Below are 23324 nucleotides of genomic sequence, written 5' to 3'. Positions count from 1 at the left end.
AGGAAAGCTGCTAGGAGCCCTCCCGGCCTGTTGGTGCCCAGGGGTCCTGGGCCCTGGGGCCACCCTGGAGGCCCAGTCCTAGCACCCGGCAGGTGGAAGTGAGAGCAGAGGCCTCCTGTGGGCTGGAGAAGGCCAGACACAGCCTTCTGGGGGCTTCTCCACCGGGGGTGCTCTGTGCCTAACACCTGCGCCCTTGCCAGCGTCTTGGGGACAGTAGTGCAGGCTTGGGGCAGGCTGGCTGCGGCAGGCCCACAGGGCGCTGCAGGGGAGAGCTCAGCCAAGCCCGGCTCACACCCACACGATGTGGCCAGCACACGCTTGGGTCCCACAAGGGCCAGCAGCCCACCTCATGGCATCCCGGGGGCCATGGGCTCTGGCCACCATCCGGCTGGCACGCCTCGTCCCTCCCAGACGGGAGCGAGAAATGTCCTTTCCAGAAGCATCGCCCCTGACGCCCGCCATGGCATCCTCCTGGCTGGGCGTCTCCACTCTGTACCTCCCTCTCTACCAGGCCCCACAGGGGGACTTGGAGGCCACTTCTGGGACCCGGAGCCAGTTTCAGAAGGGCTGTTGGTGGCAGGGCATGTTCGTGGACAACGGCTGCAGAGTCCTCCGTGGACCCCAGGCTCTGGCACCCCGAACCTCGTCTCCGATGCAGTCTCGGAACCCCAAGCCTCGTCTCAGCTGGTACAGCCGGTTAACCGAGCTGCCGTCTGGCAGCTGCGAGAAGGTGCGGCTGGGCAGGAAGGGTAGGAAGCTGGCGCAGGGCTCACCTAACCGCTCCCTTCCCATCGCTGCTGGCCCTCAGCCCTCGGCCTCCCTCCTGCTGGCCTCTGCAGGACAGCCCCAACATCGCGCAGGGAGGAGCGGGCAGCTGGGTCCTCCTGGGCCCTTGAGGGAGTCCCATTCCAGGGGCTCATGCCCTGCCTGTGCCTCCTCCTCGGCAGCACGGGCGAGCGTGTGGGGTGAGAGCGGGGCCCTGGGGTTCCGCTGCTGCGCGGGCGCCCGGGTGTTAAGCCGACAGTTTCCCCGCGTGTGAAACGAAGATGACGGTGTCTTCCTCGTGGTGTTTGTCATTAACAATTAATAAAAATGCCACATTCTCTGATCGTAACACAATTGAGTTAGAAATCAGTGACCGGTATCTGGAAAATTCCCAAGTATTTGGAAATTAAATAACAAACCTCTGAGTCGCCCACAGGTCCGCAGAAGTTGCATGGAAGCCAGGAATGAGCTCGTAGGGCGCTGGCACAAGGTGGGATGTGCCGTCTGCGGGTTTGGGGCAGACGGGTTGCCCATGGCGGTTACTGTGAGATGAAGCCCATGGGAGAGCCGAGGGCCTGGGGGCATCGTCACCACAGAGGGACGCAGGACATGCGGTGGGACAGAGCTGCAGCTGGGGCCTGCTCTCGGGCCACGCAAGCCCGTGCAAGAGGGAGGGAGCCACTGCCGTGACTGTGGGCAGCCGGGTGGCTGCTGGTCCCAGGGAAGCCGCCGGGGTCAGCCTGGGAGGCACGAGGGTGGCAGCTGCCTGGAGAGGGCACAGTCTCCGCCTGAAGGCCGGAGCCACAGACGCTGTCCACGAGGGCAAGAACCTGCTCCTCTGTCCCCTCCCCAGTGCCCTCGTGCACGCTGAGGCTCAGGGCCGTGGGCTCGTGGGCCACAAGGCAGCCCCCGGGCACAGGAGACTGCTGGGACCCCGGTGGCTGGTCCAGCGGCGCCAGGAGGAAGCTCCCTGTACGTGCTCATCATCTCAAGACAACAAAACCATGCCTGTGTCTTGCTTTTTAATTAAAAAAAAATAGAACTTTATTCCTTCAAATGCTCAGGTTTGCACTTGGGGACCAGCTAAGCCCGTGATGACACGGTCCGTTTGAGGGCCTCCCCCACCCACTGCAGACAGAGGTCCGGCACCGGGCAGCAGCTCCCCTGGCCTCCAGTGCTTTCTCCTGCAGGGCAGGAGGGGGCCCTGCCTCTCCTCAGCTGCAGCTGTAGCTTTTGGGGTGTCCTTGTCCTGGAGCATGAACATCCTGCTGTGGGCCCCAGGCACACCCAGCCAGACCCCACGGGCAGAGCTGTGAGGAACAGGGACCAAGGCTGGCACTGTGCAACTGTCTACCCGTCCCCATCTCTGATGGCCCGTGAGGCAGGGCCATGCTTGGGCACAGGAGCCCAAGGATGGGCTGCACAGGAGGCCGACTGGATGGTCCCAGACAGCCCTCGCGGCCCCCGCCCCGGCCCCTCCCGCATGTGCTTTCTCCTGGCTGCGGGGTGGGGGGTGGGGGATGGGGCCCACCTCCCCCACCTGCTGCTCATAGCAGCCGCCTGCGCTTCCGGGCATGCCGAGCACGCCGGGTCCTGAGCACGTCCAGGTCGGGGTCAAGGTCGGGAGAGGCATCGAGACAGGAAGGGGCAGAGCCCTCGCCAGGGCCGGGGGCTCCCTGCAACACAAAACCCAGGCAGGGGACACGAGTCACCCCCAGCCACAGCTGGCGGGAACAGGCGGGAGTGCGAAGAGGGCCCCTGAGGGACCTGCATGGGACAGGGTGCCAGCTGCTCCAGGCCCTCCTAGAGCGACGCGTGGCTCTGGCTTCCCGCTGCCAGCCCCCTGCCCCAGAGGAGGGCTGTGAGGTCCCAGGCATGGCTGGGGGGCCGCACACGGGTGTGGGCCCTTGCTTCAGCCCAGACTCCCGGGGGTGGAGGCAGCGGCCTCGGGAAGGGAGGCAGACATGCCCCCGCTGCCTGCCCCACGTGTGCGCCCAGGGCGGGTCGGAGCTGCTCCGGGGCTTTCTCAGGGAAAGCCGCCACGGCCCGACGCCAGCCCCAGGCTGCTGCAAGTGGCAACGGGGGAAGGGGCCTTGCAGGGGGATGGATCCCTGGGTGCAGCTGGAGGACCCAGGGTCACAGTCCCACACGCCTTCCACTTCAGGGTTTCCGCTGGGACATAAGGAAAGTGGTTTTACGTACAGAGCTGAGAAAACTCTCCCCACACGCAGTCAGGGAGGCGGCATCTGGGGACTCTTGTGCCCCGATAAGTGCTAAGGACACAGCTGCTGCCCTACGAGGGCGGCCCACCCTGCAGTGCACGTGTGTGCGGTGCGTGACCTGGGCCAGCGGGCCCCTCTCCGGGCGTTCCCCACACTGCCCAGAAGGGGAGGCACCTTCTGCACAGACGCCACACGCAATGGGGAGGGCTCGGCGCCCACTTCCTCGTCCCAAGGAACCCAGCTGCCCGCGACTTCTGCCTGTCCCCCACGCCGCTCTGGGCAGGCCAGACACGCCTGGGCAGGCGAGGGTGCCACCGGGGCCGCTGCGGGGAAGCGGAGCTGTGGCTGGAAGCCCGCCGTACCTGATCGGGGCTCCTGGCCGCTGTGGCGCCTGGCGGCCCGTGCCTGTCTGTGAGCTCTGGCTCTTCTAGGCCCTCGTCCTCACTCTCGGAGCCCGTGCCTGTGGCTACTGAGAGGGTGGTGGGGACGCCGCAGGGGGACAGGCTGGCCAGGAGCGCAGGGAAGGTGAAGGCTGCCAGGAACCGCGCCTTCAGCAGGAGGTAGGCGGGGTTGTCCCGGAGCTGCCCCCGCACCAGCCCGAGAGCGGCCTGCAGGGTTCCTGCCCAGGACTCAGCCTGGTCCCCGGCTTCCCTGCTGGCCACCAGGGAGGTGGCCTTGTGCTCCAAGGCCTTCTTGTGGAGCAGGAGGCCAGACAGTGCCCGCAGGCTGCACAGGGCAGGGGGCTGGTAGGGCAGCCGGCTCCCCAGGGGGGGCACACACACCCCACCCTGCCCCTGCAGCCACTCCTGTGTGGCCGCCTCACTCTCCTGGGAGAGCAGGCCCAGGGCCAGGGAGCCTTTCTCATGCCCAGGCTGAGGCCCCCTGGGCTCCCGTGTCCCTGAAAGGGGCCCCGGTGTCCCCCCTGGATCACTGCCCGGGCCAGCACCACCACAGGCAGGCAGTCGGCTGGGCTGCAGGGGCTCTGCGTCAAGGTGGTCAGCCTGGGGAGACGTCCTGGCCACACAGTCCACGTCACCATCGACTTCTGCAGGGCTTTGTGACGGGGGAGGTGCGGGAGCGGTCGAGGGGCCTGTCCTGGGGGAAGGGTCTGGTCCCACGTGCATGCTGGTCTGAGGCTGCCCAGGGCCCTGGGCTGCCCGAGTCTCAGCCAGGGGAGGCAGCAGAGTCACTGGCAGCCCTGTGGAGTCAGGGGTCCCTGCTGGCCTGGGAAAGCCCACCACAGCTGGCACAGACACAGGAAGCAGCCCTTGGGCCGTGAGCACCCAGGTGACAGGCAGAGGGACGTTGGCTGCCACGTGTGGCCCGCCCCTGTGTGTCAGGCTGAGGGGCTGGATGAGCGGCTGAGCAGGGCTGGGGGCCGCAGGGAGAAAGGGCAGCGCCTCTGGCAGGCCCTGCTTCCGGGACGTGGCAGGGACCTGAGACTGTCCGAGACTATTCAGGTGGCAGCTCCCGGTGACCTGGCCTGGGCCCAGGGTGGGGGGTCCAGATGCAGCCGCAAGGGGCAGGGTTTGTAGGGTGGAGGACCCCTCGTCCTTGGCTGAAGTCCCAGCCTCCTGCCAGGAGGCAGAAGTGCCCAGACTGGCAGCTGCGGGGCCCCTGGGCCCGGAGGCCGCTGTGTTTGAGACCGCAGGACCTGAAGCTTGGGGTCCGTGGGGGGCCGGCGCCAGAGCGGGCTGGAGGATCACAGGAGAGGAGAGCAGCAGCTGGGGCGCGAGCACCGTGGGGCCCTGGGCGGCCTTCCTGGCACGGGCCTCCCGAAGCCGCTTCTCCCGAAGCAGTTCTGACACTGTCTTGGGTTTGGGCCGAGGGCCACACGGAGCTGGTGGGGGCACTGGGGGTGGGGCACACTCTGCCCGGCGGCTGGCATTCTTTGCAGCTTTCTGAGTTGTCCCGTTGGGTAAGAGGCAGCCTGCAGGGAGGAGAGATCCCATAACTGAGCGTCTGAAGTCTGGAGCGTCTGTGTTGGGCAGCAGTTGGAATGTGGACACCGGGGGCCTGCCTCAGATCTCAGGGTACCCCAAACCCCAACACTCCGGTCACAGCCAGGGCAGTGGATGTTCCGGCCAGCCCAGCCCCTCAATCTTGAGCATTGTCAAGTCTGGGACTATGGGGTTGGCACTGCTGCTCCCCACGGCTCGCCTGAGAAAGCTGCGTCCCCTCGGGAGCTCAGGCCCTGCCCCACTCTGCTGGCCGGGGTGTGGGCAGACTGGTGGGTGCCAGCAGGATGGCCCTCACTCCAGGTGGCCCCTCTCATGCACCTAGGCCGGGGAGGCCACAGGGCCAGTAGGGGCAGCTGGGAGAACCAAACCCACCCAGCCGGGCTCTCATCCCTGCAGCAGGGGGTAAAATGAGACCCTGTCACCAGGGGCACGGGTCACCGGAGGCCGTGGTGCAGAGCCAGTGGTAGGTTGGAACTGCCCTACCACATCGAGGACAGAAGCAGCAGTACCTGGGGTGCTTGGGGCTCTCGAAGGCGCCTGAAAAAGGAGAGGAGCGTCAGTACCTCAAGTTCCTCCGTGTGCTCAGGCCACTTGTCCCCACTCCCACGCCACTCCTCGCCTCTAGCCCCGCAGGGGGACAAGGCCGCAAGTGCTGGAGCTGGCTCCCCACATGCCTCTGCAGGAGCTCAGTGGCCTTATGCCTCCCTCCCGACGCAGCGCCCGCCGTGGGCACCCTGGAAAGCGCTCATTCTGGGGTTGCAGCAGCATGGGGTTTGCAGGAGGAGGCAGGGGGCTGAGGGCCTGAGGCCCGGGGGCACCACAGAGCTGCATCTGGTCCTCAAACAAGGACACCGTTTTGTCGTCCCCCACCCCAGGTGACGGGGCTCTGGGGCGAGGCTTCTCACCAACTGAGCTCATGCCAAGTTCGGTCTCTGGGACAGAAAGGCAAGAACCGGACACCCCCAGCAGACAGCACCCACGGTTCCCGACCACTGCCCGGTGTGGCTGTGGGGAGACACGCTGGGCAAGTGGGACGCCTCAGTGTCGGTCTGACCTGCACCCACCTTGGACTCCCCCAGGACCTCTCAGGGCCGCGGGCCCTGCATGTGGGCTGTGTAGACCCTCCCTGGAGGAGCACAGCGGAGCCAGCTGGAGGGACCCATCCCTCCTGGGGGCCACACCACGCTGGGGAGGGCGGTGCTCACCCTCACTTCTCACCAAGTGCCACTACCTGCACAGGACGTGGAAGGGAGTCCTGAGTGCCAGCCTGCAGCAGCCCGGGTGGCTGGACCCTCCTCTCTCGAACCACCTCCATGCAGCCAGCAGTATCGATCTGGAACAGCTGAGGGGCACGGGGGTAGCAGAACCTCCCACCCTGCCCCCCCCAGATCCCCCAGGGCGGGACACCGGAGGCCAGCCCTGACCGCAGCTGCTCTCAGGAGACCCCAAACCGCAGAGGCCTTGGCGGGAGCTTGGGCAACCTGTGCGGCTGTGCCGGCCTCACCTGAACCCTCGGCCATCCCGTCCTGACTCGCACGTGGACTTAGGGCCTGGCTGCCACTGTGTCCTGGGCATCACGCCCCCATTCCTTCATTTACACCTGGTCCCTGGCCCCTCGCCCTTCCCAGGACACCCTTTAACCCGATGGTGGCAGTGAATGCTCAGCAGCCAGCAGCCCGTTCCACGTTAATTCGCCAACAGCTGTGAGCCTCGGACAGTAAGTTCTGAAGAATCAAGGACTTTAGATGATCGACTTTCAGGAGTGAACCTACTGTAAACTTCAAAGCTTCACACCCACGCAAGCAAAAAAAACCGACTTTGTTCAGGTGCTTACCTGGATGAACAGGGTGAACACCGGGGTGCTGGCCAGGCGGGCATGCTGCAGCTGCTTCCCGAGGCCATCAGCTGGGGGACAAGGGCACGAGTCCAAAGTGGCTCCAGCTCCCACGCTCCTCTCCCGGAGGCCCGAGAGCCCTCAGGAGTGGGTGCCAGGCAGGGTGGGAGCAACTCGGAACCGGCAGCACACGCCCACCACTGGACAGAGGGCAGGGCCCTCTGAGCCCTTCACCGCCCAAAGAACCTCAAATCCAGCCACCCGTGCTCGGCCAGGAAGAGCGGCCAGGGTCCTGACTGGCCGTCACCGAAGCCTTTGGGGACAGGTGCACCCACCCTCACCAAGGAACCTGGCCAGAGGGGTGGCCCATCCTAGAAGGCTCCCTGCTGAGGCCACTGCCCTAACTGACCGCCGTGCGCCAGCAGGACGCGTTGCCCGTCTCCACCCGCCAACCTCCCGGAGGCTCCCAAAGGAGCCGAGGCCAGTACCTCGGGTCTGCGCCGCAGCAGGTCTCCGGGGAGCCAGCGTGCAGGGCAGAATGACGTCGCCCACCCAAGGGGTCACAGCCAGTAGGAGCCTGCGGTCCAGGAGCCTCTGGTGCAGGGCATGTCTCCAGCGCCTCCGCCCATTCTGGAAGGTTCCGTGCCACAGCCGCCGCACGTGAGACTGGGCCACGCTGTCACCAGAGCTGGCCCCCAGGGGTGAGCTGGGCAGGGGCGGCTGCTTTAGCTTCTCCTTCTGCAGGGGGGAGAAGGCACATGGGCCTCCCGGCCAAGCCCAGCTCCCTGGAGTGACCCCTGCCCTGGTGGCCAGTGCGGGAGCCAGGAAGGGCCCCTGCTCCCCACTCCTTCAGTGCCGGGGGGAGGAATGCTCAGAGCAGAGGGGGGGTGCGCAGGTCCGGGCAGGGAGGGCACTGGGAGCCGCGGGCAGCATGCAGCAGGCCTTACCAGCGTGCGGCTGCGCGTGGCCGTGTTGGTCCTGAGCACCCTCAGCACGGTCTCCAGGGGCACCTTCAGCAGCCGGCTCCCATCCTGACAAAGGAACCGGTGAAGCCGGCGTGGGGGAGCCCCAGCGTGGGGCCTGCCGTGGACATCTCCTCCCCAGCCTCCGGAGCAGTGTGTGCCACGTGGCAGTGCCACTGCGGGAGGCGTGCAGTCCTCTGGCAGGGCCTCCCCCAGAGGAGAGAGGAGGCAGCCCCAGGACACCAGCAGGGGTCCCCCTGCCCCTAGTCAGGCCCTTGGGCTGATAGCAGGCCTCTCTCCAGTCGAGGCTCCCCGCAGGCCCCGTGGCACGTGAACTCTGCCCCACTGCCTCAGGGTCCACTGTCCCCTCCCGCAACTCCCAGGAAAGACCAGCCTGTTGGACTCACACTGCTACTCGGGACACAGCCAGAGCAGCGCTTGTGCCCACGCCTCAACACCCCGCGATCAACCAGGACAGGCAGACACACGCAACTGCCGAAGGCAGACCCCAGCAGGTGGGCAGGGCCCCTTCCAGGGAGGACCTCAGGGGATTCCTTCCCACAGCCGCCTCCTCCCTCCTTCTCTCCCCCTCCCCACCCCCTGGCTCGGGGATGAAACGTTTCAGAAATGCCTCCGAGTTCAAGTGCTCGTTCGGCCAAGCTGGGGAAGTGGAGGCCGGCCTCAACAGAGAAGGCTGCTGCCCCTGGGGACAGTTCTCCCAAACCAGCCAGAAGCAGAACATTCTGATGAGCAATGACGGGTGTCTCTCTCCATCTGGGCACCTGGCTGGTGGCCAGGCTGCCACACTGTCCCCGAGCACCAGCCCTGGTGACCACTGCGAGCACAGGGCACCCACTTCCTCCTTGCACCTATGCTGGGGCCTACCTTGAGGGCCAGCTCCTCGGAGCTTGCTGGGGGCACGTCCCTGGAGCGTGAGTCCTGGACACCCCGTGGGGCGGTGCCGTGGATGCTGGAGGGGGCCTGCGCCGGGCTCAGCTCCTCGCGGGTAGCCGACATGGTGGTGGAAGCTTCCTCTCTGCCGCCTTGGGCAGCACTGGGCCCCGTGGGAGGGCCGAGGGAGGCAGCGGGGCGTCCTGGCCGGCCTTCTGCCCCTCCTTTCCACCCCTGGCCGGTGCTCTGTCTGGCAGGAACCCAAAGATCCATGTCCGGCACCACATACTGCGGGGACAGCAGCTCTTTGCCACCCTCTTGCGCCTGCTCCAGTTCCGCCTCTGACTCCTCGCTGCTGCTGCTGCTGCTACTGCTGCTGCTGCTGCTGCCGCCGCCGCCACTGCTGGTGTCTCCCCCGCTGCTGCTCGAGCTGGAGCTCCACCGGACTCTGCGGCGGGGCTTCCGCCGCCTCCTCTGCAGACCCTGCCTCTTCTGAGGGGAAGAAAGGGCCACGTGGAGGCCTCAGCTATGCAGGTTCACTGAGGAGAGACAAGAGGCAGGCCGCCAGGCCGCCCTCCAGGGAGAGGCTGAGCAGGCACGCCTCTGGGGGTGGGTGGCAGCTCCCCGAGGAGGGCCTCCCTCTGCCCTTGACTGTCCGGAAGAAGAAACACCAGGGCCTGAAACCACACGTCCCTCCTCCCTCCCGCTCCCCCCCGGCCCTTACTGCCCAGTGGGCCCCACAGGTGATGGGACCTTCCGCCTGCCTGCAGGTAAAGCTCCAAGAACAAATGGATGCTCACCCCAATCATGACTTTCCACTTGCTCAGACACTGGGAGCCTGACCGATGGGGTAGTTCAGAAGCGATTTTTGCCCAGTGACCTGCAAAAGCAAAACCACATGGAAACTGCTTCATACAACAGCCTCTGATGGCACAAGGTCGTCAGCTCAGAGGGAGAGCCTGCTCCCAGGAGGGTGTGTTGTTTTCTGGAAGATTCGCCTTGGGCCTCCTGCGCACCTCACACTGCCCAGCTAGAAGCTGGGTCAGATACGCCGCTGCACCTGCAACTCTGCAGCCCGATTCTCCGTGGGTGATTCTCCTCAGCCCCTCAGGAGAGTTCTGGCAAATGAACACTCAAGAAGGAAAAATCACCCCACCTACATAACATGGCCCTTGCGCGTCTGCTGTACACCCGGCTTCTAGGCCAGATGTTGCCAGCGACCTGTGTTCTTTCAGACAGCACTGGCGGGAAGGCAGTCAGGGCATTGCGTGTACAGGACAGCTGGACAGTGAGACAGACGCCTAGTGCTCTGCATGTCCTGGAGCCTGGCAACCCCACAGCTAGGATGTACTCTAAGGAGACGTCATAAATACGAGCACAGATTTAGCTATAAAACACTCAGCTCGTTCCAGGCCCACAGCAGAAGATGGGAACAGAAGGTTGGCTGAATAACCTGCATGCCATCAAGACACGCGGCGCAGCCACTGCAGAGCGGCAGCAGGACAGAGTGTGTCCAGATGGGGCATGTTCACGCCAGACAGCATGGCTCGTGACACGCTGTCAGGTAAAAAGTAGTCAGTTACACGAGTCAATTTTTTAAAAGCTGCCTTTTCCTAGAGAGGACAGAGGAAGGAGAGGGGAGGTGTACGCCAGCTAACAGTGGTCATCTCTGGGCGATGCGCTCACGTTACTTTTCTTCTTTTTGTACGTCTGCACTTCTAAGTTTTCTACAACGAACTTGTACTAGTGGTAGTAAGGGGAAACCGCCGTCTGTCAAGACGAGGAAGAACGAGGCAGAAGAGAGTGGTCCACCGGGGGCCAGGGCAAACCCGGAGCCTCCAACGCTGTCTGCAAACCTGTAGCACGCACTCCAAGTGAGCAGACGCTGGAAGACCAAACATATCGACAACTCACCAACACCGTATTTTTCTATTAATTCAATTAACTGTTCTTCTTCTTTTAAATTCCAACGTCCCTTTTTCAAGCTGAAATGCAATCTTCTAAGATATCTGAAAGTGACATAGAAAACAAGGGGACATTTTAGATGCTGAGACACCTCCCACCGCTATCCTGGTTTCTGCAACCATTTCTTACATATGTCACAAAAATCACTAGCAATGAAAGAAAAATACAGATAAACCGAACTTCATCAAAATGTAAAACTTTGGTGTTTCAAAGGGAACCATCAAACAAGTGGAGAGAAAACACACAGGCTAGGCTGGTCGGAAGGTACAGAGTGATCTCACTTCCTGTTCGGTCAGTTACAGACTGAACTTCTGGTTCTCCCACCTTATCCCGTCTCACTTCTGTACTTGACTATTCTTAAAAAAAAAAAGAAAGAAAGGAAAAAAGAGAACGCACAGCCTGGTCTCTGGCCACGCCACCCTGCACACGCTGATCTCATCTATCTCAGGCGGGGCTTAGTGGGGTCGGGCTGGCTACTACTTGGAGGGGAGAAAACACAGAGCAGCAGAGAATATTTGCAGACCACACATCTGATAAGGGACTCGTGTCTGGAATCTGTAAAGAACTTGCGAGCCAATAAAAAAAACGAGCAGAGGATTTGAATAAACATTTTTCCAAAGAAAAATATATACGAACGGCAAACAAGCCCACGAAAAGATGCTTAACATCCTTAGTCACAGAGGAAAATGCAAATAAAGATCACCACGATACCACTTCACACCCGCTAGGATGGCCGTCGTCACAAAGAACAAGTATGGCGAGAATGTGGAAAACTGGAGCCCCGTGCGTCGCTAGTGGGAACACAAAGTGGCTCGACGCTTTGGAAAACTGTCTGACGCGAGCCGCCACCGCACCTGGCAACTCCGCTCCTCGGCTACACCTGAGCGAAACGGACGTGTGTGTCCACGGAAAAAATGGTATGTGAACACTCACGCTTCCAAGGTTCACCGTGTTGTACCAGAATTTGCAGAAATACAATATTTACTAGAATTTCACTTTTTTTAAGGCTGAATATTCCACTGTGCGGAAAGACAACATTTTATTCATTCATCTGTCCACAGACACTGGGGCTGTTTCCGTAGTTGGGCTGTTGTGAGTGACGCTGCCGTGGACGTTGCTGTGCAGACGCGTCTGGGCTCCCGCGTCCAGTTCTTTCGGGTTTTACACGTAGCAATTATCTTGGGTATCAGGCTACGTTTAACTTCTCGAGGAACCAGCCTACTGTTTTCCACAGCGGCTGCACCATTTTACATCCCCCTCAAAATGTACAAACGTTCCAGTTTCTCCACATCCTCACCCACATGCGTTGCTTTTCTTTTCTTTTTGTTTTTTGAGACAGGGTCTCACTCTCTTGCCCAGCCTGGAGTGCAGTGGTGTCATTTTTAATAGCTCACTGCAACCTCAAACTCCTGGGCTCAGATGATCCTCCTACCTCAGCCTCCCAAGTAGCTGGGACTACAGGTGTGTAGCACCACGCCTGGCTAACTTTTAAAGAAAATTTTTTTACAGATGGGGTCTTGCTATATTGCCCAGGTTGGTTTTGAACTCCTGGCCTCAAGCGATTCTCTCACCTCGGCCTTCAAAAGTGCTGGGATTACAGGTGTGAGCCACCACGCCTGGCCCCCACCCCCACTTTTTAATAGGTATCATCCCAATCTGTGTGTGGTTTTGACTTATACTTCGTAATGACTAACGATGTTGAGCATCTTTTGTGTGCTTATTGGACACTTGTTCTTTGGACATATGTTCTTTGCAGCAGTGTCTATTCAAGTACTTTGCCCACTTTTGAACTGAGCTGTTTTTGCTGTTGACTAGGGCTTCTTTTTCGGGTGATCGAAATGTTTTAAGACTGAGCTGTGGTGATGGCTGCACAGCTCAATGAATGCACTGGAAACCACCGGACCGCACACTGAATGAACCGTATGGTACGTGGATTTTATCTCAACAAAGCGGTTTTTTTTTTTTTGAGACAGAGTCTCACTGTGTTGCCTGGGCTAGAGTTAAGTGTCGTGGCGTCAGCCTAGCTCACAGCAACCCTATACTCCTGGGCTCAAGCGATCCTTCTGCCTCAGCGTCCCGAGTAGCTGGGACTACAGGCATGCGCCACCATGCCCGGCTAATTTTTTTCTATATATTTTTAGTTGTCCGATTAATTTCTTTCTATTTTTAGTAGAGACGGGGTCTCACTCTTGCTCAGGTTGGTTTCAACTCCCTCGGCCTTCCAGAGTGCTAGGATTACAGGCGTGAGCCACCGCGCCCGGCCAACAAAGCTGTTTTCAAAAAAGACAAGGAGGAAAGCAGGGAGGTGCGGCTGCCTGCCCAGGGACTGTGCCCGTCAGTGATCTGGGAGAATTTAGACACCATGGGTTAGGAAAACTGCTGACCAGGATGCCCTGTCTCTGGTGGAACCTGAGTCTTGTTCCTGGCAAACAAGGGACATAAATATGACATAAAAGTCTGGCTTGGAAAAACAGCTCACCCTGCTTCCCCAGTGAGTCAAGTCTGGCACACAGACCCCCCCGTGGGCCACACCCTCTTCCTACAAGCACATCAGTCCTGGTCACTGTCGCCTGGCCCACCTACGGCCTAGGTGAGAGCAAACCTCACACACATCCCAGCAAGCCCCACCCTCCCAGCGCTGCGCGACTCACCGATCTCGGCACTGGGCATCGCTCCTACCTGGCACCTCTTCCCGGATTTTAAACCAATCCTGCTCCCCATATTTGGCAACAGCTTGAAGCAGCTTCTGCAGGAAGGGCCAAGCACACGAATGGCATCTCTGAAGGCACAGCCGTAACCTCCCCACCCTGAACTCAGTCAAAGAAGGGAACCTCAGGGGAGCAGCAGCGCCTTAAGACAGCTCGGTAAATTCCCACAGGACAGTTCTCCTTGGGTCCCACAAACTCACAGCGTCTTCCTCTGGGGCCCAGTACCCTCTTTTCAGGTTGGGATCCAAGCTCTTGGTCCAGCGATAGATGAGCTGCATGGAGTCTCTCCCTTCCATGTAGTAGACAACTGTGGAGAGGGGCTGCGTGGGTGCCAGGACACCTGCACTCCACACAGGGGACACCAGGGACGGGGGCCCTCCTGGGGGCCGAGACACCCACTTCCGAGATGGGTCGTGTAGAAAAGAGTCACTCTGATCACCGAGAGTCAAACTGTGGAACCCCTGGGATACGTGACCCCTCGCACTTCCTGCTGCCCCTCCCGACTCTAAGAGCGAGTCGTCCCGCGACTCTGCGCTTCCACGCACGGGCCTCAGGCCTCCGGGGCCCTGCAACAGCCCGAGGGTCCCCTCAGGACGCGTCCCACAAGCTCACTTCTGCGGTAGGGGATGTGGCTCCCGACGCGCATCTCCTGCACCAGCTGGGTGAGCATGCGGTCCTCCTCCTCCGTCCACTCCCTGCGTCGCAGGGTGCCGTTGTGCCGCTGGAACGTCTGCAGGCACTGGAAGGCGCTGCGGCGGGTCTTCCCAAGGCCCAGACAAAGCAAAGGGGTCACTGGGCTGTGCCCTGTGTGCCGAGGCACATCCAGACCTGGCTCTGAGAGGCTCGGGGAAGAGGTGGGCCCCGAGCGCCCCACGGTAACACACGTCTGTGAACCTATGCTCTCCTCCCACCAGGCTCCCGCGGGGGCAGTGGAGACCACCAGCTCTTTCCGCTACAGGATCTACACGCACTCAGCTCTCCTGGGGCCCCTGGGCTCCGGATTGGGTCCCACCCAGTCCTTACCCCCAGCTCCTCTGCCACCTTCTGCCACTCCAGGTGGCCGTGCGAGGCTGCAATCACCTTCAGCCGCTCCACCTCCTCCCCACTCCACTCCTGCTTGTTGATGCTTGGGTGCTCAGAGTTTTGCCAGAACTTTCGGATCTCCTCCGCGCCACGGCCTCCTTCAAACTGCACCGACAGAGAAACTCAACCTTGCGGGGCTGCTGACCCCAGAGGCCCCCAGACAAAGCTCCAGGCCAAGCTATCGCTCCCTGCCAGCCGGTGGCTTCCACAGCCAGAAGTAATGGGAACCTCCATTCAGCTCACTGGGCCTCGCACTGCCAAAAATGCACATTTGGCTCCAAATGCGAAGCCAGGAGCCTTCGAGACGGTCCACCGCAGAAGAGACAGATGTGTGCATCAACAGGGGAGGGCGCCACGAAGCCACTCACTGCTCTTGGCTGCTGGACACGCACTTGACCAGAAGGGTCGTGAGGGATCAAGGAGCTGGGAGGGTGCGGCCTTACTGCCCAGTTCCAACCCACGCCCCAGCCCTGAGACAGTGCTGCTGTAGGCTGCCCGGGGCTCAGGCCGGCCCCAACTCACGTTAACGTTGGAGATCTTTTCCCAGTCATGGTTGTCCAGCCTGTTTCCCAGCAAAGCCTCTTCTGGGAGCTGGCTGGAGGAAGGGACCAAGGCACTGTGTCACGCCCAGCCTGTGGGCTCTCCCCGGGGCCCTCCCGGGGACCCTGTCTCACTTGATATCTCGGACTTCCTTCTCAGCTTCCCTGATCTGCTTGTCCAGGGCCTGCCTCTCGGGCTCACTGGAGACTCTGCTCTGCTTCTGCTGCAAGTACTCAAGCCTGCAAGGCAGAGCGGAGGCGAGAGCTGGGCACCGTGGTGCGCACTCCGCAGGGGCTGGGGCCCTGCTTCTCTGGGGCTGCGCTGGGCAGGGCTGGGCACTCCGCTCAACTCAGTGGTGCAGAGCTGCGACTCAGGTAGAATTCTGAGCCTGCGTTATCCTCCCTGCCTCGGCCTCCTCCCCCATAAAAGCAGCAGCAGCGCTCAGCTCTCCTGCTGTCACCAGGATCAGAACAGCTGCAGCAGTCTGCTGACCCAGGTGGCGACTACCTGCTCCCCCACGTGTCAGAGCCCGGCCCACACCCTTCCCGAGCATCGGCGTCCCAGCCCCAGCCCTATGCAGACACCCAACCTGTGCCCAGCAAGGGGGCCAGCAGCTGCTTTGTGAGCCTACAGTTGCTGGTGTAGTAAATAACCACTTCCTGGAACGGGCTAGGGGACCCAGCGCTCCCACAGCCTGAGGGACCCACTGTCACTGCTGCAAACCCTGACCATGCACATCAAGTCGCGAGGTGCGCATGAGCCCCTGGGACCCCCTGGCCTGGACACAGGCCTCTCGGTGCCCAGAGAGGCGGTCTGACCCCAGCTGCTTCCACCCTGAAGGCACCACCTCTGCCTCTAGCCCTCATGGCGCCGCACAGGAGCGGGGGGGACCCTGCTGTCCTGTCCAGGAGGGGCCAGGCCAGACCAGGCCCTGTTGCCCTCCCTCAGGGGCTGAGTCTCCTGGTGCCCAGCTCTGGGAGGCACCTGCGTCTCCTGTGTCTCTCACCGCCATCTTCCAGACCACAGCGCCCTCTGTTGAGTATTTACAAAAAGGCAGCTCCCTATGATGCATTTTGGGCACCTGACGTCACCCCATCAGCAAACGCATTAAGTGGGTTTCAGGGAGGGTTCCCATTTTCACAAGGGGAAACTGAGGCCCAGAGAAAAGAAGCTACCTGAGCCGCACAGCTCAACGCAACTGCGCAGCCTGGCCCTGCACTCCCGCTTGGCCACGATGCCGGCTGCCTCCTTCGGGGCAAGGAGCAGGAAGCTCAGGCACCGGCATCTCCCAGCGGCAGGGAGAGGGAGCGTGGCTAAGCTGCGCCTGTGCTGGGCCCACGCTGGCCAGCTGCGACTGTCCTGCCGCAGGGGAAGGCCGTCTTCTGACCTGTCGTGACTTACTTCAGTAACTTGGGCTGCAGCAAACGCTGCAGGCGGTCGCTCACCACGGACTTTCTGAGCAAGGCTTTTTCCCAGTTCTTCCCTGAGGAGAGATAACCATGACGTCATGGGAGGGTCTGGCGTGTCATGCACGTCGTTCCCTGAACCCTCTCCACAACCCGGGCGCCACTGTCAGCTCCCGCTTCCAGAGGCGGAGACGGATGCTTAAATGATGAGGGAGGGAGTTACCGTCTGATGCCCTCTGGGCACCGGTCCCACCCTAAGCCTGGCACAAGCTCCTGGCAGGGACTGCGGGGGCTGGGCACGCCGAGATGAGGCAGGGAGAGACAGGAGAGCGTGGGCTGGTGGCCCCAGCCTGCCCCTACCGACCGGCATCCTCGCAAGGACCCTGCTCAACTGGAAAAGGCCGGGGGTCAAGTGGCCAGTCCCAGTGGTCAAGGCCAGGTGCCCGGGAGGTCACAGCAGCGAGGTCTGAGAACCACGGCGCAGCCCTGGGAAGAGGCAGGGCTGTGGGGAAGCCCCCGTGTCCCAGAGCTCACTGGATGCCGAGGGCTTGGCCTGGGCTCTTACACTTGGTCACGAGGAGCTCTTCGAAAGCCTTGATGCCCTGGGCAGCCTTCTCCCGCGTCTCCTCGTTGGCAGGAGGCCCCTGTCAGAGCACACGGCAGCGCGACGTGAATATACCCGTGTGCTCACCTGAAGGACCCCAAACGTCCCTCCCGGGTCCACCCTAGGACTCAGGGCCCCTTCCCCACAGCCTCCTGGTGGGCAAGGGCAGACACTGGACCTCTGGACCCAGAGGTGCTGCCACGTGGGTGGCTGTGGGGCACGACCCAGCCGGCACGCGCAGGGCGGGCTCAGCGACTCCACGAAGGTTGACGGGGTCGGGGCTACTGCTGGAAACACTGGCGCCACACAGTGAGGCCTTGCTGGCCACCGTGGTGTCACTGCACAGGGAGCCGTGCCCTGAGTGGCCCCCCTGAAAGACAGGTCAGCTCACCATCCCAGGGAGGGAGGCCCCGACTTTCACCAGGGACGAGGCAGACAGTTCTGAGGTTGGAGTGTTCCCCTGAAGCCCCCAAGGGAACTCACAACCACCCAGCAGGCTGTGGGGACAAGAGCTTCGTCCCTCAGCCACTCACCACTCCGGTGACCTTGTCCTTGAAGTACGGCTTCATGAAGTGCCCTATGTACGCGTTTGGGGGCAGGCCCTTGCCGCCCCGCACCTTGGGGCCTTTGGGCCCGGCCAGATCCCGCGTGATCTCCTCCTGTGACACACACAAGGGCCCGCCTGTGGGCAGGGCAGCAGTGACACCCTCGTGCAGAAGGGGACCCTTTGGTGGAAGCGAGGCAGGCAGCCGGGGAGCCCCGGTCCCAGGAGCCTGGCTGTGAGGGTTCCTGGGGTCAGGAGGTGGTGGCACGAGGAGGGGCCGTCAACCCATCCTACCTGCTGCTCCCGGTTCTGGGCCAGCAGCAGGCTGACCTCTGCCAGCTTCTCACGGATGACCTCCTGGTAGACCATGTTCAGCTGCAGGCAGGTCTCTGGGTCTTCAGGGAGGGTTCTGTCCTTGGGGTCATCCTCATCGTTGCTGGCTTCACCCCACCTTTCTTCTTCCTGGTTGTGAGCCAGAAACTGCCCGTGAGCAGATGGGACATGGAACACACAGACATTCTCCTGCCCTCTCGGCCCCAGCCTGCGCCCACGCACCAGGCACTGGGCCCCTGGGACACTCAGGCAGCTCTGGCTTAAGACCACCCAAATGTGGAACCGAGAGATGACCCTGGTGGGCGGCAGGAGCAAGTTCACATCTGGGGTGGCGCCTGTCCCTCCCAGAGTCCCGTGTGTGCACGTTTCCTCATCCACAACGTGAGGGAGGCTGGGGCGGGGTCAGTGGGAGGAAACAAGCAGCTTTTAACCACTACGACAAGCGTTTCTGTACGAGCCTGTGCCGCCATCGCCAGGGAGCCGCGCTGCCATGATCTTGCTCGCGCAGTAAGATCACGGGGGTTGGGGGGAAGGACAAGGGCAATATACGTACCCTAAACATTTATACCCCCAAAATATGCTAAAAAAAAAAGATCATGGGCGAGCGACGGCCCCAGAGGGCCACCCCCGCCAGGGCAGTCGAGATGTCCATCTCAGCCAATGAGTCCCAAGCCACGGAGCTAAGTGAGTCCACACGAGGGGCAGCATGGCCACGGAACACGAGGCTGCTCTGAACCTACTGACTTGGTGGAAAATTAAGCAAATCGTAGTCTCCCAAAATAAACAAAAGGCAGCTAACAGTAACGGGCATACCCGAGCAGCTGCCAGGTGCTCTCGTATGTTAGCTGACTTGTGCTGTGACCGTCCCCATTGCCCCGGGGGACACTGAGGCACAGAGAGGCGAGCTGTGAGGGGCAGGGCCCAGGCACACACCTTGCTGCCCTCTGCATGAGACGGACTCTCTCACGAGATGCGTGCGTATCAACACGCGCGCAGGAAAAAGCCAAGAGGCTGCTAATAGCAGTTATTTCTGGAGACAACTTTATTATTTTTTTTGAAACAGAGTCTCACTCTGTTGCCAGGGCTAGAGTGCCGTGGCGTCAGACTAGCTCAAAACAACCTCGAACTCCTGGCCTCAAGTGATCCTCCTGCCTTAGCCTCCGGAGTAGCTGGGACTACAGGCATGCGCCACCATGCCCGGCTAATTTTTTTATATATATTTTTAGTTGTCCGATTAATTTCTTTCTATCTTTAGTAGAAACGGGGTCTCGCTCTTGCTCAGGCTGGTCTCGAACTCCTGAGCTCAAACGATCCACCCGCCTCGGCCTTCCAGAGTGCTGGGATTGCAGGGGTGAGCCACCGCGCCCGGCCTCTGGAGACAATTTTAACATCAACAATAAATACTCTGTGGTGTCTCTTTTTCTATCACACAGCCCCTCCCGGGCTACTTTGTAAGGTGGCAGCAGGTCTGACCCAGGACACAGCCAGGTCAGGCCAGCAGTTACCAAGATCGGGGGATCAGCGGCGTCCAACCCCTCACCAGGCAGCAAGTCTGTGGGAAACAAAAGCACACCGTGTTGGTGACCCAACACTGGAAGGGCACAAGGCGCAGCCCACCGCGGCTTCCTGGGCCATGCAGAAGAGAGAGGGGCCGAGGCCCCACCGGCTGGGAGGTGATGAACCTGAGTGAGACTTGCGGTGGACAGACCCTCGCTCCCTGACGGTGCGGGGCGCACACTTGAACTACAGAGTTCACTGGACGACACGTGCCGTCTTCTACCAGAGAGACGACGGGGAAGGCTTTGCAGCACCTGGCTGGATCCTGAGGGAGCTCAGCCAGTGAGGGGGAGGGCACAGATGCAGAGGCCCTGCCCACAGAAGACGAGGCAGAAGGTCGCCCCAGAGCCAGCCCTGGGCCCAGGGAGAGGTGGGCAGTGGGGGTGGGGGGCAGCTGTGGGCAGGTCTCTAGTCAGGGAAGCACCAGTCAGGGTCGGGGAGGCTCAGAGAGTGCATGGGGAGAGAGCGGGCCTCCACAGAAGAGTCCCTTTAGGAGGGGTCGCATGAGCCCAGCAACTCAACAAGAGATTCTGGGGGCATGAGTAGTGGTGACTGTGCAGACTGGCCCACCCCCTCCCAGAAGGGCACACTGCAGAAGCCCAGCATGCTCCCCCTGCTGGCCCCTAGAGCCCAAGGCTAGATGGCAGGACCCTTCCTCCCTGCCCCTTTCCAGGCAGCGGAGCAGGGCACTGCACATAGCCGGAGCGTCCAGAGCGTGACAAAGGAGGCACTGCTACGAGCCCTCGGGCTGGGGTAGAGGCAGAGACCAGTGTCGGCAAGAAACAGGGCCTAGGCCAAGCAGCCCCAGCACGTTTTACTTAACGTGGCTAAATACATCCAAGGGCAGACACAGATGTTCTTAGCTACGTTCCAAGGAGGCCAGGTGCACAGGAACTTACCTGTTTCAGAATCTGAATCAAGACTTGATTCGGAGACTTCCACGTGGATACTTGAGGAGCTGGGGTCCAAAATCCTTTCCAGCTCCTTGATCTCCTGTGTTATTTTCTCTCTTTCAGCATCTATATCCATGACTTCCACCTGCCTCCAAAATACATTATGAGATGTTAGAAACCAAGGGTGTGCCACAATCTCATTCTCCTTCAGACATACATGCCTGCAGAGGATGGCAGAAGCCTGCTCCAAAGCAGGTGCCCGAATCTGGAGGGAGATTTGGACTCAGGCCCAGCCTGGGCTGCACCCTTGCACCCTCCTGCACCCCACGAACACCTGCTCTGTGCTCTACCAGGTGCCAAAGCCCCGTGAATGTCTCTTGCCTGCTCTGCGGCCACCACCACATAGGTGGAGTAGATGGACACTGATATGGCCCAACTGCCTGGTCTCTGCTCCCACACCCACAGTACGAGGGAGCTGGTCGCCCAGTGCAGAAAGTGCAAGGTGCAGGGGCAAAGCCCCTAGAGGACAAGGATGAGGCCCATGGCCCCTGTGAAATCTGAACTTATGACCACAGCTTCAGGTGCATCCTGCTCTCCATGGCACAGAGCTGGACCCGTAGAGAGCATTTGAAAAATGTCCACTGAAACACAGACTGACCAAGTGACAGTCACTAACAGCACTGGGAAGTAAGCTCCCCACAGGCAAAGCTTTCTGTCTGTTCGCTGCTGTATCTTCAGCATCTAGAGCAGCACCTGGCACGTGGCAGTGTCTGGCTCAACAAGCAGAAGCAGACATAAAGCTTTTTTCTTAGCAACACTGGTCTCGGAAGTCTCAAGGTGGAAGAAGCTGGGGAGAGAGAAGGGTGGGAGAACAAGGCATTAGCAGAGAAGATTCCAAAGAAACACAAGCACAGGTCCAGGAGGAACAAAGAGAAGCATCCTCCCCTGCTCTTGGCATGAGCTCTCCCTGCTGGAGACTCTGGCAGAGCCGCAACTGCATCAGAACAAAAGCACCCACCAACGAGCACCCGTCAGCAGCCCCGGCAGCCCATGCCCCTCATTCCTGCTCTGGATGCATCGTTTATACTTGAAATGTTTCTAACCCTGCTAACCAAACTCAGCTAAAAGCCAGCAACATCTACAAAACCACTAGCAGGTTGAAAGCTGCCATTTCCTCCAGGCAGGGGAGGGAGGGGATGTTTTCTTATGGAAGCCTCGCCTTGAAGGAAAAGGCAACTTGTGTTTTGAAGACAAACTCATTTTCACCTCCCTCCTCCACCCCCTTCCCGTGTTGCTCACAAGTGATGAACAGCAGGAAGGAGGTCAGAGCCACAGTTCAAGTCCTGAGCCTTCTGCCTGCAGCCCTCCCTGCCGGTGGGTGTTCATGAGGGGCTGCCCAAGATGGTGGGCAGAAGACACTCCAGCCCCAGATTCTGAGACCCTGCCCAGACCTCACGGCTGGCCCGAGCGAACCGAAGAAAGCCGTCAGTACGGGGCGGGGGCGGGGGTGTTAAAGGCGCTGGCTGGGGAGACACACCCGGCCCAAGCCCCGTTCTGCCTCTTGCTAGCTGTGGGGCCTCGGGCAATCACCTGCCTCCTAGAGCTTCAGCTGCCACGTCTGTAAAATGGGGTGAGGAGTCGCCGGCACAATCCCCGAAAAGCACTTAGTGCAGGACCTGGCGCACGCGGGCGCCCTACAGCCGGGGCCCCGCGGACAGTGAGGACGGCGGGAGGGAGGGGCGGCTGTCTCCGTGGAACCTCCGGGAGTCGCGGCCTGCGCCCCTGCGCCGCCTCCTGCAGCCCGTTTCCAGCCGAGGGTCCCTCCGGGCCAGAATCCCCACGGGCTTGTGCCTCCGGGTCTCCCCAGCCCGGCAGGATCGCGGCTACGCCGGGCCTCAGTTTCCCTGTCTTTCGGCGCTGCCCCGCCCCCTCCCCGGGCCTCGGCTGTCCGCTCCTGGGGACCGCGCCCCGTGGCTGCCGGCCCCGCCCAGCAACTCACCTGCTCCGCACGGACCTCACCTTCGCGCGCGGCCAGCACCGTCGCCCGGGAGACCGCAGACACGAAGCTTCCGGCGGCCGCGGGACTGGAGCGCCACGCACCGGAAGTTCCGCCTCCTGAGGCGCGGGGCACGCCGGGACGCCGCTGCGGCCCGCGGGAACCATAGAGAGGCGGGGACCATAGAGAGGCGGGCTGCTCGGTGCTGCCCTCGCGTGGCCGCCCTGAGGACCGCCTCCCGCGTCCCGGGCAGGAGACCGGCTGGGACCGGCACAGACACCAGCCACTCACTGCCCGGCACGGCCCGCCTGGTCGCCCGGTCACGATCCGGCTCCCACGAAGCCCGGCGAGGCAGGGCGGTTTGGGCGAGTTCTCGCCGGCTGTGTGACTTTCGGCAGCCCCTGGCCTCTCCGTGCCTGTTTCATCTTGTCAATTGCATCTTAGAGTCTGGTCGCGCAACCAACGCGAAAGCGCAGAGTGCTCAGTACCGCCCCAGGCCAGACCGGGTCTCGCGGCAGGTGCACGGGACTGAGCACCAGCCGAGTCAGAGGGTGGGGAACCCCACGCAGAACTCACCCACTGTGGGCCTTTAGGATGTCCCAGCCTGGAGAGCTGCCCCAGGGAGCTACCCTAAGTGGGCATTCATTCATTCAGGAACATTCCGGGGTTGACTCTGAGCCAGGGGCTGGACAAGAGCCTGCCTTGTGAGGGCCTGTGAAGGTTCGAGGCACTTCGGGCCCCCAGCAGGGCCTGGGAAGAGTTGAGGGAGAGTCAGCTGGAGAACCGTAAGGGGTGGGCTTTTGGCGGCAGAGGGCTAGAGCCAGGTGAGGCCAAGCTGGGAGTTCGGTATTGGTGCGAAAGCAGAATTGAGAAGACGGAACCGTAAAGCTGCTGGCCCCTCAGTGCTCACGGAGCACCTCCCGTTTCACTCCCTGAACTGTGAAGGGACTTGTCCTCACGGGGCACGAAACCCAGAGGCAGACATTAAATACAGCACTGTGATTTTTATTTTTAAGCTTTTTACTATGAAACACTTCAAACACATGAGGAAGAACAGCAC

General features: G+C 61.4%; 1 protein-coding gene across 1 annotated transcript; it reads right to left on the bottom strand.

Annotated features, from left to right (window-relative positions):
• Positions 1 to 2312: 2312 nt before the first annotated feature.
• Positions 2313 to 22309, bottom strand: SNAPC4 (small nuclear RNA activating complex, polypeptide 4, 190kDa). Its single transcript, XM_012654717.1, has 23 exons — positions 22268 to 22309; positions 20275 to 20413; positions 19324 to 19370; positions 17780 to 17947; positions 17475 to 17600; positions 16903 to 16981; positions 16333 to 16414; positions 15066 to 15170; positions 14914 to 14986; positions 14332 to 14496; positions 13921 to 14068; positions 13509 to 13615; positions 13252 to 13346; positions 10550 to 10644; positions 9436 to 9515; positions 8630 to 9127; positions 7730 to 7813; positions 7271 to 7520; positions 6783 to 6853; positions 6180 to 6290; positions 5458 to 5485; positions 3350 to 4917; positions 2313 to 2441 (listed from the first exon to the last, which is right to left on the bottom strand). Exons 2-23 carry the CDS (start codon positions 20402 to 20404, stop codon positions 2313 to 2315), a joined length of 4239 nt encoding a protein of 1412 aa, XP_012510171.1. The 5' UTR covers positions 20405 to 20413; positions 22268 to 22309.
• Between the last annotated feature and the right edge of the window lie 1015 nt (positions 22310 to 23324).

This window comes from Propithecus coquereli, unplaced genomic scaffold (genome assembly GCF_000956105.1).
Source record: "Propithecus coquereli isolate 6110/MARCELLA unplaced genomic scaffold, Pcoq_1.0 Scaffold449, whole genome shotgun sequence".
Classification (NCBI taxonomy): Eukaryota; Metazoa; Chordata; class Mammalia; order Primates; family Indriidae; genus Propithecus; species Propithecus coquereli.
Note: the sequence above shows the minus strand (reverse complement) of the source record. Positions and strands in the feature narration are given on the sequence as shown.